The 21832-nt window shown below is 36.3% G+C and overlaps 1 protein-coding gene across 1 annotated transcript in view; it reads right to left on the reverse strand.

Moving 5' to 3' along the window:
- Positions 1-6999: 6999 nt before the first annotated feature.
- The window catches only part of ATG3 (autophagy related 3), a 34638-nt gene continuing 19805 nt past the window's right edge, over positions 7000-21832 (reverse strand). The window contains exons 7-13 of the mRNA XM_025376168.1: positions 18489-18538; positions 16265-16346; positions 12602-12636; positions 12194-12349; positions 10977-11104; positions 8750-8818; positions 7000-7271 (exon numbers count right to left, since the gene is read on the reverse strand). Coding sequence (XP_025231953.1) covers positions 7190-7271; positions 8750-8818; positions 10977-11104; positions 12194-12349; positions 12602-12636; positions 16265-16346; positions 18489-18538 — 602 coding nt within the window. The 3' untranslated portion in view covers positions 7000-7189. The remainder of the gene's footprint in view (positions 7272-8749; positions 8819-10976; positions 11105-12193; positions 12350-12601; positions 12637-16264; positions 16347-18488; positions 18539-21832) is intronic.

Below are 21832 nucleotides of genomic sequence, written 5' to 3' on the forward strand. Positions count from 1 at the left end.
TTGGGTAGGTTGCTTTGGTTTTCATTCTGGGTGGGCACAATAGTGTAGTCTCCATATTTTCTTAAACTGTAATAATCAGTGGTGTCTGCAAGTTACTCACTTTAGGCTGCAATTGTTTGTGGAGGCTATGGCAAGACTTTGCTGGAGACAAGAATGCTGGGCAAGCCAGCTCTTAGCTCTCAGAGGGGGCATGCTTGGGTACTGGTGATGGTGACTGCAGATACCAGGTCAACCAGTCCTTGGGGCTCCTGGGCAATGGGTGCAGGCATGCAGCAGCCTTACCACTATAGCGGGCAAGGTTGCTGGTGATGGTGGGTTGCAGGCAAATTAGTCCTTGGTTCCTGGACACCATGCATAGGTGCCAGTGGCAGCAAGCCCTGGGCAGGACAGTCCTTGGACTATGGGTGGCACACATGGGCAAGTACGTCTCAGGCTCTGGGGAGTGCACATATTGGCTATGTTCTGGGAGCAGCCTCGCGGATGTTTTGGACTTCCTTTTCCCCAGGGTATAGGATGCTGACTGGGCTCAAGTGCCGAGAACAAGACTTTGCTGGGGTCCAGCTTGTGTTGTGATGCTACAACCCTCGGAGTGGATGTCAACAGGGTCCCAGGGAATGTGGAGATGCAGGGTCTACTGGGCACCTGAGCACAATGTAGTACAGTGGTAGTGCCACTCTCAAAGTGGTACTGTGCTATAGCAGCTTGGGTACCAGGGTGTCAGTGGGATCCAGTGTGAATTCTCTCTCTGAAACAGTATAGTTGGCAAGAACTCCAGGCAGCTCCCTATTCTAGGGTCAGGACCTGTGAGGGATAAGGGGCTCTCATGTAGGTAAGATTGCAAACATCTGTTGTGGGAACGAGGACTGCTGGGGATCTCCCATTTATCTTTTCCCTAGAATGCGGAATCCTTCTCAGCTAAAAGCCAATCCAAGTTGGGTGCTTTGCTTTCCCCTCTCTGTTGCCATCTTGAGTTTCTGTGCCTTAGGGTCCCTGTCACTTCCCTGTTGAATCCCCAGTGTTCTCCCTTGGACACTCTATTCAACATGTGGCTATCTACTTGTTTGGCTTTTCTTTTTGGAGGTGAGTGCTGGGCACCTTCAATCAGCTATCTTGATGCCTCCAAATTTTTTAAAATTGAGATTCCTGGCTGTGCTAGTGAGCCTCCAAGATGGTTCACAATCATCATCTAATGACATCCACACACTTGTGTAGTTCCCTCTCACACTGAATAGGCTGACCTCTATTACCAATAGGATACTGAGGAAATCACATCATGTGAATTTTGAGACTAGGTCATAAGAGATATTGCAGCTTCTGCCTTACTCTCTTAGATGACTTGCTCTGGGAGGAACCTGCTGTCATGTCCTAAAGACACTAAGCAGCCTTCTGGAAAGGTCTGTAAGATTAGAAGCAGTCAATATAGCTCGACCAATTTGCCAGTGATTTGAGTTGTCACTGCAATATGTTCCCTTAAATCTTTGGAAATAGGAAGAGTATAAATTGTAAACACAAAGTATCCTCCATTCTGTGGCCTAACAAGTAGTAAGATTTACCTATGAAACAACTTACTGCAGTTCATGCGCTTAGGCCTGCTATTCTACAGGCCTGCTATTCTACTTAATATTTTTCTACAGGCCTGCTATTCTTTCTACTTAATATTTTTCTACAGGCCTGCTATTCTTTCTACTTAATGTTTTTCTACAGGCCTGCTATTCTTTCTACTTAATATTTTTTAGGAGACGTTGGGCTTAAGTTGCTTGGTTGTCTCTCCTTTTTTGCAATAGAAGCTCAAATCCTACAAAATGAACTATGCATTCTTCAGACGAGTAAGTTTTGCAGAGTGCTTTGGGGGTTCTTATATCACTAATTTATTTGAATTATGAAAGGGGCCAGCCCCTACACACCTGTGAGTGTTTCTCATCAGGTGGGATGAGAGACTGCGAAAAGAAGTAAGACACAGACACAAAGTATACAGAAAGAACAGTGGGCCCAGGGGACTGGCACTCAGCATATGGAGAACCCACGCTGGCACTGGTCTAGTTCCCTCAGTATTTATTGATCACTATCTCTACCATCTCGGTGAGGGGGATGCGGCAGGACTACAGGGTAATGGTGAGGAGAGGGTCAGCAGGAAAATAGGTGAGCAAAGATCTCTGTGTCATAAGTAAGTTTAAGGAAAGGTGCTGTGCCTCGATGTGCACGTAGGCCAGATTTATGTCTGACTTTACACAAACATTTTAGTGCAGTAAAGAGCAGTATTGCTGCCAGTATGTCTCACCTCCAGCCATAAGGCGGTTTTCTCCTATCTCAGTAAATAGAACGTATGATCGGGTTTTACACTGAGACATTCCATTCCCAGGGACAAACAGGAGACAGATGACTTCCTCTTATCTCAACTGCAAAGAGGCTTTCCTCTTTCACTACTCCTCCTCAGCACAGACCCTTTACGGGTGTGGGGCTGGGGACGGTCAGGTCTTTCACTTCCCATGAGGCCATATCTCAGGCTATTACATGGGGAGAAACCTTGGACAATACCTGGCTTTCCTAGGCAGAGGACCCTGCGGCCTTCCACAGTGCATTGTGTCCCTGGGTACTCCACGTTAGAGAATGGCGATGACTTTTACCAAGCATATTGCCTTCAAACACCTTTTTAACAAAGCACATCCTGCATAGCCCTAAATCCATTAAACCTTGAATCAACATAGCACATGTCTCTGCGGGCCCAGGGTTGGGGCTAGGGTTATAGATTAACAGCATCTCAAGGCAGAATTTCTTAGTACAGAACAAAATGGAGTTTCTTATGTCTACTTCTTTCTACATAGACACAGTAACAGTCTGATCTCTTTCTTTTCCCCACAGAATTACATTTTAAACATATACCAACTATTTTTCAAACTGCTAAAAAAAGTAAACAACATGTTATATACTAAATGCTTAGTATACCATGAACAATCACATTACACTTCCAAGTAAAATCATTTATAGGCAGAGGTTGGAACCATTTTTCCACAATTTAGCTTAAGGAGTATATCCTGAATTGGCATTTTAAACAACATAGAGACTTCCTCCTCGGGATGTAGAAAGTTGGAAGTGTTGATTTCACCCTGTAGTAAAAAAGGAGCAGGACTAACTTCAAATTTAAGACTTTTTGAAAACTCTCAGGAGACCTGAGGTTTCAGAGAAAACAACTGGTCCAAAATCTCCTCTACAGAAAGAGATGACACAAGCCCACTTTGGGTAGTTCATCTAAAATAGCTGACAAACTGGTGAAAGTCGAGTGCAGAATAAGGTGAAAGCCCTGAGGCTGAAACCCCTGGAGAGGAGACCACATCCTCTTACAGGCTCTTCTTGCAGGAACTCCACCTGGCACTCACAGAAATAAAAAGAACCTATGCATTGTGGTGGAGACCTAGGGGAGGGGAATGTTAGCTATGCACGAGGGACAGAAACTCTACCAGGATCTTTCCCTTCTATAACTACTATAGAACAAAATTCCTTAAAAAAACACAAACTATCAAACTCACACAAGAAATTGTCCGGCCGGGCGCGGTGGCTCAAGCCTGTAATCCCAGCACTTTGGGAGGCCGAGACGGGCGGATCACGAGGTCAGGAGATCGAGACCATCCTGGCTAATACGGTGAAACCCCGTCTCTACTAAAAAATACAAAAAACTAGCTGGGCGAGGTGGCGGGTGCCTGTAGTCCCAGCTACTCGGGAGGCTGAGGCAGGAGAATGGCGTAAACCCGGGAGTCAGAGCTTGCAGTGAGCTGAGATCCGGCCACTGCACTCCAGCCTGGGCGACAGAGCGAGACTCCATCTCAAAAAAAAAAAAAAAAAAAAAAGTTGTCCTATATATAATGCTACATTTTAAAACTTAAAATATCCAGGCCCCAATGTTTTACTGGCAAATTTAGCTTCTATGCAACCTCTTCAAGAAAATAAGAGAACACATACTACTCAACTCATATTATGAGGCATTATTCCTAAACTGAAACCAGACAAAGACATTAGAAGAAAACAGTCCAACATCCCTAAAGAATGCAAATGCAAAAGTCACCCCCCCACTCCAAATTTTACAAAACCAAATCCAGCAACACATAAAAATGAAACTACAGAGTTCATTCAAGGAATGCAAGGCTGTCTCAATAGTTAATGTAATTCACCAAATTAACAAACTAAATTTTAAAAACTATATTGATCATCCCAAGAGATAAAGAAAAATAATTTGGAAAACTTCAACATTCATGACAAAAACTCTCAGCAAACTAGAATTTGAGGGGAGCTTCCTTAACAGAAGGCATCCATAAAAAGCTACAGCTAACATTCTACTTAATAGTGAAAAACTCAATTGCTCCAAGATCAAAAACTAGGCAAAGATGTCACCTGTTATCACTCCTACTCAACATTATACTGGACTTCCTAGAAAGTTTATAGCCACCTAATAGCACCAAAAAAACTCAAAGTACTTAGGTATAAATCTAACGAAATATGTACATGATGAAAGGAATTTTAAAAACCTAGAGATATATTCTATTTATAAATTTGAAGACTCAATGTCGTTAAGATGTAAATTCTCCTTTACTTGATCTACAGATTGAAGGCACTTAAAATCCCAGCAAGCTGATTCTAAAATTTATATGGAATGGCAAAGAAACTAGAATAGCCACAACAATTGTTGGAGGGTTCACACTATGCTATTTCAAGGTTTACCACAGTAATCAAGGTGGAGTGAAAGGCAGGCATGTTGGCTTATGCCTATAATCCCAACACTTTGGGAGGCTGAGGCAGACATATCACTTGAGGCCAGGAGTTCGAAACCAGCCTAGCCAAAATAGTGCAACTCTGTCTCTACTAAAAATACAAAAATTAGCCTGACGTGGTTGCACATGCTGTATAATCCCAGTTACTTGTGAGGCTGAGGCATGAGAATCACTTGAACCAGGGAGGTGGAAGTTGCAGTGAGACGAGATCGCATCACTGCAATCCAGCCTGGGTGACAGAGCAAGATTCTGTCTCCAAAAAAAAAGACAAAAAAAAATAAAATAAAATAAACCGTGTGTGGGGGGGTGATATAAGCAAAAGAATAGGCATACCAGTAGAACACTACAGTAATAATTGTTTCAGGCAAGATTCATTGATTAATGCTAAAATTACTAGATGAAACTTAAAAACTGGATATTTTTATTACCTCAAAATATCTCTCCCAAAATTTACTGATTACTACTGTGGTGGTTTCTCCAGAAAGCAAAGATTAATTCTTTTCCCTTGTGGCTATAAACTTCTATAGACTTAGTGATTCACTTCTAACAATGGAAAGGAATAAATATTAAACTACATAGAGTAGAGAAACCTAGCAAACATCACCTTAATTAAGTACTATAGACTTAGTAGTACTAAATGCAATGAGAAATACATAATGTAAAGGGAAAGACACATAACTTCTGTGGTATGCTTCCCCAAAATTCATAACCTCAGGCTAATAACGAGGAAACAATGAACAAACAACTGAGGAAATGTGAATAAAATCTGTAGTTGATAGTATCAGTGTTAATTCCTTAGTAAAATATTGACATATAGGAAGCTGAGTGGAGTACACAGGACTCTTGTGCTACCTTTGGAACGGTTCTATAAATCTTTATAAAATTATTTTAAAATTAAAAGTTAAAAAAGTTAATACCATTTGCTATGTATGTAAATCTAATGTTTTAAAATACTATGAAACTAAAATTAGAAATAAACTCGAAGTGAAAATTTGTAAGATTATCCATAATCTGAATTTCAAGCTTTTCAGAACAAATCTATTGTTCATCAAAACTCACTTTTTCAATGAGTGCTATAAATCTGAACTCATAAAAACACATTTATACCATTAACACATGCGCTTTTATTTATACACTGGATAACCATACAAATATTTCAATTGTAAAAAATATCCTGAAATTTAAAAGGTTTGACCAAAAAATTATTTGTGCCACCTAGTGGTGACTGAGATAAATATGACTACTTAACAACAACAGAATTGAGGGATTGAAGATGCCTATACTTTTGACAAATAAAACTTAACTGGGAGAAAAATGCTGACAATGTGATAACATTTAATATTTGAGATCATGTAAATGAAAGATACTAAAAAAAAAAAATTCCAGTAAAATTGGTTTAAAAGATCAATTTAAGAAAGGAGAGCAGTTTTCTGTCTACATGAACAAGCAGAATATTTTGAAGTATGAGGATGACGTCCATGTTTATCATCTCCGTATTATACCATATCAAACACCACAATACCTCCAAGTCATTAACTTCATTATGGAGATTTTCTTGTAATACAATAATTGATTGGAAAAGGGAGGAAAACAAAGAAAGCAAGGAGGGTATTCTTAAATGATGAGGAGAAAATAAAACAAAACTATGGACAAGATTAGCCATTCCACTTTGTGCAGACTACTGAAAGAACAAAGATGAGGAATGTAGTGGTATAAAGAGAACAAAGGGCTTAGGTTTTCCTCCTTGGCTTTCAGTATGTATCCTAGAGCAGAATACTTGCCTTTCTAAACTCCTATACCTAGATCTATAAGCTGATATGACAGAATAAACTTATTATCCCTTTAAATTCTAGTATTCTACCAGGCAATCACAATAGAAGAAATATTCCCGAATCCTTAATAAAAAATAATTTTGGTGCTATGAACTTAATACAACAATTGGGAAACATGTAAGTAATAGTACTTAAGAGTTCATGGCAAACAGTAAGCGCATCATAAATATTAACTATCAGCAGACAGGAAAAGGTAAGAGAAAACAAAAGGAACAAAGAAAAGAAAGAAGACAGTCTAGCACACAGTGTTTTCTAATCCTAGTTTTGAGCCTTATACATTTAATACCTTCCTCATAAATGTGAACCAAAAATAATCTGTCATCATTCTATATGAGACAGATGTCTTCACTTATTATTATTTAGGGGAAATCAAATCATAACCTTTTAATAAGAAGCAAGAAAAACTGTCTCTTTACACTGATTTTTATTAAACAAATAAGGCTGGTAGCGGAACATATTTTTATTTAATGCATAAACATATAAGTCCCTTTATTAGAGAAACTGTATATATTGATGAATATGGTCAATGGTCACATCTATGGGTTAATTCTTTGAAAATCAGAACCAATAATTAGGATAGATTTTATGCTCTCTTCACTACATTGTGAAATGCCTTGTGTAGTCATATTCTATTGTTGGAATGACAGCTTGTACAAATTTCAAGAAAATAAGAAGATACCTAAAGGTTTAGTTAAGGAAAATAAGATTTGTAAACAGTTCTATGTTTTAAGCCCATGTTGTAATTATCCATTTTATTAAGCCATTAATTTCTCAAAAAAAATCAAAAACCCTTAAATTAAGTCTATTAAAGAATTCAACTATGCAAATTTGTGTCTATTTAACATGAGGCTCTTTAAGGTTATCTGACCACTCATTCTAATATTGAATTTGAAGCTTCTTAATGAGTAGGCGTTCATATAAGCACAATTACTTTGATATAAAAATAAAGGGACAAAGCTATACATGTTTAATCGAGTACAAAATGTACTCATTTACTAGACCCCTTTAAGTTTGCTAGAGTTATGTCAGAAAATAAGGCAGAATAGACTATAAAAGTACTGTAGCAAAAGAGAAAAAACTTAAATGAAAACCCTATATAGTAGACTGATTCTAGGTTACTGTATGTGTTTGTCAGACTGCTTTACTGGACTGTCTTTAATTAAATTCTGAAATTTTTTTATGTTCATTGCACTTAAAAACGTTAAGAGCTTACTTTTCATTGGAGGAAACCAATTACTATTATGAATTATATATAGACAGTCTTCCCAGTTGCTTCCTAGTATCCAGCATAGAGATGTGCCAGTTAGGCACAATAGGACTTTAGGAGTAAATATGGTTTGGACTGGAAGTTTCAGGTTTGTTTCAATATCAAATCAGCTCATAGTTCTTCTTAGGGACACACTTTATTAGCAACGCCCCTCAGTCTGAGTCTCCATATCTAATCTAACACTTAGTAACAGAAACCACCACCATGTCAACTATTAACCTAGCATGAAACTAATTCAAGCTATCTGGCATCTTAATCACTGATTTTGACTGTGTGATGAATCTATGCTATGCGTACAGGTACTTTAGGATCCAACAGTTTGCTTGGGCATTAACTTGAATTTATTACTTTTGTCAATCCAAGAAAACTGAGTAGGAAAACTATAGTAAGATACAAGAAAGGTGCTACTGTCTTGAGAAAAATGAACATACTATATTTTAAGAATATCTAAAGCACTTCATGTAGTACATTAATTACTTTTTAATTTACCTATTTAAGTTGAATTATTTGCTTCAGAGACACCTCCGATTGACACACCCTATAATTTTACTTTTACCTGATGGGAAAGTACATTTTTGGTAACAAGTTAAATTGGAAATATACCTAAGAAAAAGATACTCATGTTATTACTCTAAATTAGTAGTTACCTCTGTAACAAGGCTGAGCTACTGCTACACATGGGGACATGTTCTAATCAACTAAGCAAGGTGTAACTACCACAAAAAACATTTTCTAAATAAATTAAAGACTTCCACTAGGATTTTCAGATATGAGAAGTTAAAACAAGTTATAGGTACTATGTCATTAAGGTTACACTAAATTTCTCAAAAAAAAAAAAAAAAAAATCCTAAAGCCATTTTGCCATTAATCCTACACACAGGGAAGGATACATATGAACTCCAAGTTCTCCCCCTCCTTCTGCAACAGTCTCAATGATTTTCTTCATCACCTCAGCATGCCTAGAAGCCAAAAAAAAATTATTAATGTAGACCGATTAGACCAAGAGGAAAAACACATTTTCATTTGTAAAGAAATCGACCGTATTACTGTCAGTGAATTAATTTTTAATATAATAGTTACATTACAAACTTATCTCTCCCACCATTCCCCAATAACTATAAAGTATTTATTAAAATAGTTAAATTATAAAATATCTCCCCTCCACTTCCAAAACACAAGATTATAGATTGTTATGCCATGCAAATAGTTTTACCAGTGGAGGGCGTAATCTTAAAAAGCTATGGTAGTCACAGCAGGCACAATGGCATTAGTTAGTGTTCTGATAATTGGGACAGATAAGGCAGGCAGAAAACCAGGGAAGAGGAAATCATGAAGGAGAAAATGTGGAATGACAGCTGTTTGCTCTAAGAAACAAAAAAGAGTCATATCACGCAAATTAAAAAAAAAAAAAAAGGCACAAGGTGTCAGTTGGACAAAAACGCAAAGAGGTATCTATAATCGTGTGATCTGGGCTGTTGATTTAGTTGAGAACAAGCCAAAACTGAGAGGGTTTAAGAAAAGATAATTGGTCAGAGTTAAGAGGTTTGTATTTGTTTCTTTGTCCTAATGCATATTCTAAAATTTATCCAATTCTATGTAAAAACAATTATTTTTGCTTATAAAAAGAAAGGTATTTATTTATATGAAGTTTCTATCCTATCTATACATCATGGCCAATTGGTATCTCTCCTGTGCTACAGAAAATAGTGGTATCAAAGTATCTAGGCACAGAAACTAAGAAAAAGACAATTTTTAAAGAAAGTCTTTTTAACATACCTTGGCTTAAATAATGCTGCTTCAGTTTTTACGACTATAACCTTCGACAGAGGCAGTCAACTTAGAATATGAGAGGGAATGTATCATTCCAGAGGATTTGAAGGCACAATCTGAGGTAGCCCATAGAACGGTCTAAAATATCCTTGAAGTTTTATTTTACAGGCACTCAGATTTTTTGAAATATTTGTATCCCATTCCACAATATAGTCATCTATTTTATTAAAATGTTTAACATAATTACCAGTTAAATTACTTTTCCCCCAACTGAGTAAATTTTACATCTCAGAAAGAAATATGCTTCAGTTTGATAAGCACCATCCTAAGACCTTAAACCATAAGAGGAATCAAGAGAATAACTCTAAAAACTGAAAACTTTTTAGATTACATAATTCAAAACTAAAGCTAATGGCTCCTAAATTGTTTTTCATAGCTAGCAATTAAAGTTTCAGACATTAAAAAAATGAAAAAATGATCAAGGTCTCCCATGGGGTTAAAGTTTGAGAGTAAAGAGGTTGCAGAATATGAGAAGAAAATATTAAAGGTTGTTTTTAACTAGAGGGAAGAGAAAACGAAATGTTTCATCTAATTGGTCAACAGAATGAGTTTCACTGAAAAATACTGTTACCAGTAGGTAACCAATATTCACTGAAAAAAACTTACTACTATTTTCCAATCAACGGCGAAAGTTATCTATTAGAAATAACCAACCTAAAGAAATTAGCATGTAATAACTTTTTTTTTTAAAGAAAAATTCTGAACAAATCATGTATATAGGTTTAGCTTCACAGATTTGGCTCTGTGAAAAGCCACTGACACAAAGAAAATCCCAATATATAAACGCACTTGACTTGCTAAGGCTGACGAACTCTCAACTGAAGAACATACATACATATATCTCCCTTCACTAATCAATAAAAGAAAGCAAATAGGTCACCTAAAAAAATCACAAGGTTAACTCTATGGTCTACATTCACAGAAAAGCAGTCACAACACAGCAAACCACATCTAAATGATGACTATTTCTGAGTCAAAAACAGAATCTTCCAAACTGTTCTGGGAGCTAAAAAGTGTAGTAAAATCACAAAGATCCATCTATTCTACAAACACCCACAGAGAACAAAAAAATTTTTAACGTATTAAACTTAAATTGGTGAGTTGTTTTTTTTCTTTTTCTTATATATGTAAGCAGAAGAAAATTTCTAAGGAGGACAAGAGAGAATTTTACTTGTTTATTAAGAAAATTTTTTTCTGTTAGGGTTCTATGTTTCAAGATTCTCAAGTAACAAATCCATGAAATATACAATCACACCAAAAAATATGTGTATCTCTACATATACATACCTGCATGGGTGAACTGAACACATAGGAGGTGGTGGCAGATGAGGGTGATTTTCAATGGTCACTGTTTTCTTCACATGATCTTGACTGATGTCTTCATACATGTGCTCAACTGTTAAAGGCTGCCGTTGCTGAAAGCACAAAAAATGCTGTGAAATTACTATTTAGGGCCGGGTGCAGTGGCTCACTCCTATAATCCCAGCACTTGGGAGGCTGAGGCGGGTAGAACACGAGGTCAGGAGATCAAGACCATCCTGGCCAACACGGTGAAACCCCGTCTCTACTAAAAATACAAAAAATTAGCAGGGCGTGGTGGCGGGGACCTGTGGTCCCAGCTACTTGTGAGGCTGAGGCAGGAGAATGGCGTGAACCTCAGAGGTGGAGCTTGCAGTAAGCTGAGATTGCGCCACTGCACTCCATCCACCCTGGGCGACAGAGTAAGACTCCATCTCAAAAAAAAAAAAAAAAATTTACTATTTAGAAACTTTCAGCCTAAATCTCAAGGTTTCTAATATATTTAGTTCTCCATCTCACGTCACTTGCAATTTAGAATTCTAGACTGTTTAGAATGATTTCCGGGAAATTTTACAATTTATTAATATCAAGGACAGGAAGGAGTCATAGCCAAGCTCTGTGACAGCTACCCCCTAATGCAGAAAAAAAATCTCACAAAAAGACAAGTTTGTGGCTGTCAAAACATTTTATAGCTTTGTAACTCATCTTTTAGACTGATTTTATTTTCTTGTTTCCTATATACAGCCATAAGAATGACAGATTAAACAAGTTAATCTTATATCAATTATCCTTTAATTCAATTAAGCAGATGAGTTTTCTGTCTTAAGGGGAAAAATACATACATACAACAATCCACTTTCTTCACATGTGACAATGGTCATTTTCTAAATGCCTACATACCCAACTGATGTAATCCCAAACAAAATTTAAATTTCCCTCACATTTTGAAGGCATAAGCTTAGAGGTCAAGGAATATGTAACAGACTATTTCTGTTTATGTCTTAGCATTATTGTTGCTACACTGAATAATTCATAGTTCATTCAAAATAAGAAAGAATCAAGTTCAACATTAATCATAAAACTGTAAAACAAATGATTTCCAACATTTAAAACACTACAATAAATACCCATGGACCTAATGAAGAAGAAATTAAACCCAACAATTTAAAATATTGATATTAAAATATAATGCTTCTAATTTTTACCTCATCATAGCCAAACAACCATAATCGTGGAGTCTGGTAATATTTATCATAAGTGATGTAAAGGTCGTAAGTTCTGGTTTGCAAAATAGCATCTTCACCGCCAGCATCAGTTTTGGCTTTACAAGCTTCTACTATTTTGCTTGTATCTAGGGTAGCCTGGCACATAATAAAAGAGAAAAATTTACAACCATTAAATCAGTATGAACGTGACATTCTAGAAAACCTATTTTTTCCATTGTATATTTTGTTTTCTTAAGGGTAAATGAACTTGAACTCAAAGCTAAATTGTATATGCTATAATCAATATGAACAAATTAGAATTTCTTTGAAAGATCAATATATTAATAAGAACACGAATCCCCAAGTTCATTCATTAAAAATTAACTAAAGAAAACTCAATTTACAAACCTCATCTGTTTCCAACAATCCACTCTCTTCATATTCTGTTATAAAAAGCAACAAAAGATTAATCAAGTTCAAGAAAATTGCCTAAACCAATTTAAGTATTACTTCATAGTAGCATTCAAAAACTGGGATTTTGCCGTTGTTTTTAACAAAGATATTGAATAGATATAAGTGAGCTAATTTGATACTTCCAAAGGCAAAAGCCCAGAGAAAGTCAGCATGTTTAAGGCTTGACATAATAATGCTGTAGAGTCCTCAGTGGCTCCACAGTGTATACAAGGCTACTTCTATAACTGCATAAACATGTTCATTAAAGTCATCGGTGACCTCCTCTTTGCTGAATCCAGTGGTAAATTCCCAGTTTTCATCTTAATTGACCTATCAGGAACACGTGGCATTTTTTAGTCCCTTCTCCTTGGAACATTTTCTTTCCTTGGCTTTTAAAATATGGCTTTCCTCCCACATCACTGACTGTTGCTTCACTATCTTCTAGGCTGGTTCCTCTTCATCACCTCTACTTTAAAAGAACCATAAAATCAAACACTGCAGTAACCAAGGGCTCAGTTTCTGGACCTTGCCTCTCCTCTATCCACACTTATTTCTGTAACGATTTCATCCAGACTCAATGACTTTAAATATTGATGACTTTCAAATTTATTCCCTGCCTGCAGACTTGGATATTTGTTTATTTCACTTCTCCACTAGATAACTAATGAACACTGCAAATATCGCATGTCTAAAACTGAGTTCCTGACTCCCTCTCCAAAGCTAATCACTCTTGATTTTTCCGCATCTCAGTTAATGGTATCTTTCTAGAAGCTCAGGTCAAAAACCTTGGAGTCACCCTTGACTACTCCGCTTGTCACATATGACATCCAATCCAGCAGCAAATCTCTTTGGCTCAACTCTCAAAATATTCCAGAATTCTACTGTTTCTCACCACTACCAATGTTATGACCCTAGATCAAGCCACCATCTTTTCTTGCCTAGATTATCGAAACAGCCCCCTGCTGTCCCCTTCTCCCTTCAGTCTATTCTTACCACTGCACCGTGGTTCTGTTGAAATGTTAAATCATGTCGCTCCTCTACTTGAAAAGAAAAAACCCTCCAATGGCTTCTCTCACTCTGAGTTATGTCAAGACCTTATAGAACCTGGTCCCTGGTTACCTGACTCCACCCTTTACTACTCTCCCTTCTCTTCTATCTGGACATAAGCATACCTTACAGTATTTTACATAAGCCACACACATTCCCACCTCAGGACCTTTGCACTCTTCCCTCAGATACCTAGTTTCATTCACTTCCTTCCAGGCTTTATTTTAATGGTGTGTACTTTCAATTAGGTTTTTCTTGACCAACTTATTTAAATTGCAACACTCATTCCCACCCCAAGATTCTCTAGCCCTTTCCTCCTTTATTTTTTCCTTAACAATTATAACTAATACAGTATATCTTTTGCTTATCTATTTTTTGTCTCCATTGATTAGAATATAAACTCCACATGAGATCATGTCTACTGCTTTAGCTCCAACACTAAGGACAATACCTGATAAATACTGTACTGCCCAATAAATAATTTGTTCAATAAATGAAAATACGTTTATATTAGATACCATCAACACTATTGTTGAGCAAAATTACATATATAGCAATTCTTTAACTCTATCTAGGGGAAATATAATAAACATACTAAATGACTACCAGATATTTAAGGCAATCCCACAGCTTGTACTTTGAAAACAGTGCTTTAATCGAAGGGTTCTATGCCACCCCACCAACCCAACTTGGTCAACTATGCCATTCAGAGACAGATGAAATTCAGAAATAATATTTGTGCAAGAAGGTGATAAGTTCAGTTTCTGACAACTATGAGACATCCAGGTGGAAATGAAACTGAAATAAATCTGAAGTTGAGAATATCTAGGCTAGAGGATTCGATATGGAAGTCCCTAGCATACAGATGGTATGTGAGGCTGCTGTGATCAATTCTGGTTACAAGTAATTCATTCAGATTTCCTTAAGGAATAGCAGTTTACTATGAAAGTAAGGACAAGAATCTCACTGAAATTTAGGAACAGATATAGCTAGGTTTCATGGGGAATTGAAAGTAATTTTGAAAACAAACAGAAAGGTACTTTTTTGGTCCAGCAAGCATCACTTGCCATTATGGTGTTTCAACTCTACCTGGCACCATCTTCTACTTCTGCATACTACAAAACACAATCTATCTCACTCTAAAGTCTATGTATTTTTGGGATTCAGCTGCCTTACAGCCTTCAATGCCTGCCCTTTTTTCATATCCTTTTCCTTTTTCCGACTTCTTACACATCCACCCTATTTACATATATAAATATATTCATATTTAAACTCTCACAAAGTATTGGATGTAATTTATACGCTATCTTTCTTGTTGCAGAAATTCTCATGCCAGACTACAGAATGCCATTACAGAAGAAAAAATCTGGCAGTAGAGAGAGTAAGCAAGGAAAAAAAAAAAGAAAGAAAGAAACCCATGAAACAGTAACATTTAATTGCTGAGGGAAAGAAAAGAATCATAGATTACTAGAAGAAAGAGTCCAGGAAAGAGGAAGAAAACCCAGTGTTATAGAAACCAAAGGAGGAAAAAAAAGAGGAAGATACGGTTAACAGAATCAATGCAGAAAAGGTAAGTGTAATAAAGATAAAATGGATTTAACAAAGAGGTCACCCTGGTGACAGCAATTTTTTCATCTACTTTTAAATATCTGAGGTTTCAAATGTATTGAAAAAGATTATCATGCTCATGAAATACAAAGCTTTGAATAACCATGTGCTAACAGACCCATACTTCTCTGATTTTAGTGGGTTTCTCTCTCTTGTAACAATGATTCACTAATGCAGTGATTCTCAACTGGCAACTCTAGGAGGAGGACTTCTCAGAATCTTGGGAAACTGAGGGGATTCTGTGTAGTTCAAAAGGCCCCATTAGCCAGGCACAGTGGCCCACACCTGTAATCCCAGCACTTTGGGAGGCCAAGGTGGGCAGATCATAAGGTCAAGAGATCAAGACCATCCTGGGCAATACGGTGAAACCCCATCTCTATACTAAAAATACAAAAATTAGCTGAGTGTGGTGGCGTGCATCTGTAGTCTCAGTTACTCGGGAGGCTGAGGCAAGAGAATCACTTGAACCCAGGAGACGGAGGTTGCAGTGAGCCGAGACTGCGCCACTGCATTCCAGCCTGGTGACAGAGTGAGACTCCGTCTCAAAAAAAGAAAAAAAAAAAAGGCCCCATTGAAACTATCTTCAGGTTTTAGTAGAAAGATGCTATCAAAGAGGGAAAAGAAAATACAAAATGCATAATAAGCAAACTTTGTTCTGCTCTGAAATAATTTGGTTAGGAATTAGTATCTTGCAGCTGTACCCAGTATTAAATATTTATGTCTAATAGTTATTCCAATAAAAATGATGTTGTCCAAGACTATGTTCGGAGTAAAATAGAGGAGTCCAAGATCAAGGTAAGTTTTACACCAATGAAATTTTCATAAACTAAACATATATAAAATATACCATAGGCTGCTATATGCTAAACTTACAACTCAATGAAGAATTCTCAATCCGCATAAATTACAAATATTCTAAATCAATATTCTAGTGGAATTGAAGCAAATCTAGAACAGGGATACCTTCCATATCTGCAGCTTCTCCTTCATCTTCCTCTTCTTCCTCTTCACATAGTGCTGAGCAATCTTGAAGTCTTATATTGTCCTTTGAAATTAATTACATTTAAATTCACTTAAATATATTCAATATTTAAACACTGAACACCCATGTGCTAGCACAGTGGTAACCACTGTGAAAATAAGAATGATAAGGCAGTTCTTCTCCACAAAAAACTTAAACTCCAATGGAGATAATGAACTCATACATCAATCATTAAAAGTAATGTGCTAAGTGCTGTGACTGAAAAATAACAAAGGTTATTATGGGAGCAGTAAGAGTCATCTAAGCTAACTATTTAAAAATAATCGCCAGTTGCACTTCCAATAAAACAGTATTTTTGGTCAATCAGTTCATTAGTATTAGAAAATCAGGTCAATATTATATTAACTTGTGCACTTATAATTTAAGGGGAAAAAGTGCATATATTTATAAATCAAATATATTATAAGCTAAAATATAAATCAAACACTATTACACTCTAATTTGTTAACAATATCCTAGCTGAATTAGGCAAGTTGTCGGACTTTACAATTATTAAAATGCACAAAATATCAGTTTAATTTCTTAACTATATTAGCTCTAGAGTGAAAGAACAATACTGACCAACAGGTTTAACATCTGGCTATTGTTTTCACAAAATTAATATTCTGAAAATCTGAAGTCAACATAAGTGGATAAATTGAACATTTAGTTTTACCTAGGTTACATTTTACTTAGGGGTGGTTTTATTTAACACTATATGTTTAAAACTTAAATCATTCTTACACCCAAAATTGAAACCACAAAACCACTGTCAGTGTCTCAGTAATTATTATATGAGCTATTATCTAACAAATTAATCATTAAGAAAAATTTTCATCATATTGGTGATATTTATACTTGATAAAGTAGAATACAATAGAAATTGACAACCAAGATTAATACTTGCGTTTGGATGGCAAGTATTCTAAGTTATAAAAAAATTAAAGGTATTACCATAAGCCCATCCACGAAAATCACTATCTACACTACTCTGCCATTTATCATTCCCAAAGTCTGAAGCATACATAGTAATGGTCAGAGTAAAAAAGATCTTCTGAAACAGCAAAGCAATTTGTGTGATTTCTCCTTAAGTCATTCAAACACTCCAAAAAGTCGAATTTCAAAATGAAGAATTCTCAGGCCAAATAACTAAATCTTAAAGCATAAAACTGTACCAAGAAACCCCACAAAACTTGTCTTAATTTCTATCACTTTCTGTTAAGCCCCAGTTACAAATCCGGAAAGATCCAAATGACAAAATCACATAAAGAATATCTTTAGTAATTGTTGTAGCAAATGTGTCGTAAGACTAGCAACACAATTATTCCACCTAAATGGTCTATCCTCTAAGTGATCTGACGGATAAAAAAATAACTAAGACAAGGGTGAGAGCATTTTATATTATATTTTCATATCATTTCAAACAACTACAGGTATATAAAAACATGAAGACAACTGCAATTGATCTCTCTGAGAAATGAAAAGCTAATCTAATACCTACGACAGCCTAAAATAACTCAGAATTTCCAAGCAGAAAAACTCTATCCAATTATGTTTTACCCCATAAGTCATGCAATAAAACTTAACTGATTAAGCTTCTATTCATTCAAAATGTTACAAATTTGAATGATGCAAGCTAAAGTTTGCTTTCAAATATTCAAACAAATAAACCCCAAATTACCAGTAGTTGAAGAAAATACAGAGAATGATTAAATTGCTTATGGCACTATTTAACCTATAAAATTTAAATGTTAATATATCCTTAGCATCTACTAGTAAGCAAGTAGTTAATTCCACCCCAAAATTCTCTGCTTACATGACATTTGGTACTAAATACATTTTAAAACAAAAGTCATCTCTTTTAAACTAGCCTAGAAGTCACTCCAGTCAGTGAAAATTAGTAGTTTGCACAAGCTACAATCTAAAAGCTGTTTTACTTAACCATACTGCAAATTAAGGAAAATACGAGATGCATTAGGCAGCAGTAGCGTTTTGGTGTGTTGAGACAAAAAAATGAATGGGGAAGAAAGCTGGAATTTAAAAGAGCTTGATAATAAATAACCAGGGTTTTTATAAGACAGATATGGTGATTATATATGTGTGCGTAGAGATAGATAGATAGGCAAATAACTAGTCATTAAATTTAAAAATATAATTAAGCAGTACCTTGTTTTCCAGTGTGATCTCTTTAACTGCTTCGGTTATTCCTGTAATACCTATGTAAAATTCAGCAGAAAAGAATAATTAAAATTAAACTGCAAACACCCTATTTACTTATTAAAGTACTATAAAAATGCTGAAAATTCTCACAATTTCTCTGAAAAAAGGAGGCAAATAATAGTAGTATCTTTACAAATGAACTCTAATAAGAATAGTCACAATGACACCTCCTCAAATTTTGAAAAACTCATTAATATTTTACCATGAATTATCCTGCCATTCTTCACTTATTATTCCTTACTTTCCTTGTTAGAATCTCTATCACACTTTCTCAGAAACAGAACAGTTTGACCAGGTGCGATGGATCACGCCTGTAATCCCAATGCTTTCGGAAGCCGAAGCGGGTAGATCATCTGAGGTCAGGAGTTCGAGACCAGCCTGGCCAACAGGGTGAAACCTTGTTTCTACTAAAAATACAGAAGTTAGCTCGGCATGGTGGCGTGTGCCTGTAGTCCCTGCTACTTGGAGGCTGAGGCAGGAGAAGTGCTTGGACCCGGGAGGCGGAGGTTGCAGTGAGCCGAAATTGCACCACTGCAATCCAGCCTGGGAGACAAGAGCGAAACTCCATCTTAGGGGGGCAAAAAAAAAAAAAGGAAAGAGAAGAGTTTAAGAAACTACAGGACTCGTATGTACATTTTAATTAAACTTGCATCAAAATTTTCTCAAAGCTATTAGTTATCTTAATATAGGCTGATTATCCCTTATCTGAAATGCTTGGGACCAGAAGTATTTCCAGTTTTTTTAGATTTTGGAATATTTGCATACTTACTTACTGGTCAAGTATCCCTAATACAAAACTTCAGAATGCTCTAACGCGCATTTTATTTGAGCATCATATCAGTGCTCAAAAAGTTTTGGATTTTGGAACATTTCATTTGGATTTTTGGATTAGGGATACTCAATCTGTTTGTTATTTGCTTCATAAATGTAGGATACCCAAAGGTAGTAATATCATATCACATTTATATGGGGCTTTCCACTGTTTCCACATCTTATTTAATCCTTACAATGACTATCCTATAAGGAAGTTACAGTAATAATGTATTCGTATGAAGAAATGAAGTCACTGGAGAGATGACCTGCTTGAGTGTTATACCCAGTTAAATGATGAAATTGGGATTAAAATCCATACAAGCTAACTTTTGGTTCAATTCTCTTGTACTCTGCTGGGCAAATACCTCAAAATCTACTTGTCTCAAAGAAAGCATTAAGCAGGTGGCAGCACCACCAGTCAGCTAGATAACATTTCTACTTCAAAGTACCTGTCAATGTTAACAAAATAGTTTAACAAGAAATACCGTAAGACAATAGCATCTAAACTTACTAAAGAAAAACCCTGAGTACAGAATGTGCTTAGCTCCTTTGCTAATCTTCTAAAATTTGAGATGTCTGTTCAACATGCCTAAACAAAAGAATAAATAGCTCACTTTCACAAATAAAATAGGTCAAAATCCATAGGTCTAGCACAAAGCTTTTACTTCAGTTTTTCTAGAAATTACTATATAATAGGTATGATTATTTCATAACAGTAAAACCCAAATTTTAACATACTGAATTGACTGTTTTTAAAGTCAATTCAGATTGATTTTAAAGAAAATCAATATCTTTAATTTGCCAAAATATAATAATGTAGTAGTATGCCATTAAAACACTTCTAAAAGTAGGATATAGTTGACAAAGAAAAAGAAAGCTCGAATGACTAATGAGAGTAATTCTCTCAAGGGTTATGATAATTTTATGTCAACTTGGCTAGGTTATGGCACCCAGATGTTTGGTCAAACACCATTCTAGATGTAGCTGTTAAGGTATTTTTGAGATGTGATCAACATTTAAATAAGTAGACTGGATAAAGCAGATTACCCTCTACAAGATAGGGGGATATCATCCAATCAGTTGAAGGCCTTTTCAGAAAAAGACTGAGGTCCTCCAGAAGAAGATATTCAGCCTCCAGAACGCCTTAGGACTAAAGCTGCAATATCAACACTCCCTGAATCTCCAGTCTGCCGGTGTGCCCTGCAGAATTCAGACTTGCCAGCCCACATAATCACACGAGCCAATTCCTCTAAAACAAACAAACAAGCAAGCAAACAAAAAAAACCTATCTACCTATATCTATACCTATACCTATGCAATAGTCCTCACTTATCTGTGGGGGACATTCCAAGACCCCCAGAGGGTGTCTGAAACCATAGATAGTACCAAACCCTACCTACGCTGTACATGACGGTTGACCTGATAACAGAGTTGGCTATTAAGTGACTAATGGCTGGGTAGCATACACAGCAGGGATACACTAGACAATGGGATGATTCACCTCTTGGGCAGAACGGATTTTATCACGCTACTCCAACAGTGAGGGCAAAAATTAAAACCCATGAATTGTTTATTTCTGGAATTTTGCACTTAATATTTTTGGACCATGGTTGACTACAAGTAACTGAAACCACAGAAAGCAAAACCTACTCTGTACACATCCTATGGGTTCTGTTTCTCTAGAGAACCACGAATAATACACAAGCTTATACAAGAAAAAGCCCAGGAAAGCAAGGATAAAGCAAGGGACTCTGAGTTGAATAAGGAACCAGTATCTGGCCTCGTAAGTCACTAACTTGACATTAAAAACAACGCACAATCAATGGTTCCAGTCAGTCAACAGAGAATTTCCTACTGATGTGTTGCCAACATCTTCCAGGCATGGAAAAACCAAAGCAGAAGAGCTAATAGACTTTCACTAGTCAGTGGGAGGAAAAGAAGGATGATTTCTGAAATTACTTTCAAAAGTTTTTCAATCTGTTATTTCTTTTAGGCTTTGATATAGCACTCAACTCACTAATAAGCCAATAAATTTCAGATCAAGGAACCCAAGTCCTAAATCTTTGCCTATATCTCCGTAAGGAAAGAGGCAACATCCTTTATTAAGAGTAGAGGAGAAACTGACCTAAGAAGAAACTTTTACTTGGGCAGATACTTAGCCCTCTGTCTACTGCAGTGAGTCTCAACTGAAGGCAGCAATTTTTTCCCCCATGAAACATTCAGCAATGTCTGGAGGCATTTTTGGTTGTTAAAACTGGGGGATGCTACTGGTATCTAGTGGGTACAGGCCAGAGATACTGCTAAGCATTCTACAATGCACAGGAAATAATTATCCATTCCAAAAAACAATGCCAAGGTTGAGAAACCCTGTTCTATTACTACTAAGGATATAGCTCCTAATCTCTAGGACTCAAAGGGAGAAAAACTTGTATTTAGTATCAAGGACTTAAACTTAGAGCACATTTTCCATTCCAAAG

Source organism: Theropithecus gelada, chromosome 2 (assembly GCF_003255815.1).
Source record: "Theropithecus gelada isolate Dixy chromosome 2, Tgel_1.0, whole genome shotgun sequence".
Lineage (NCBI taxonomy): Eukaryota > Metazoa > Chordata > Mammalia > Primates > Cercopithecidae > Theropithecus > Theropithecus gelada.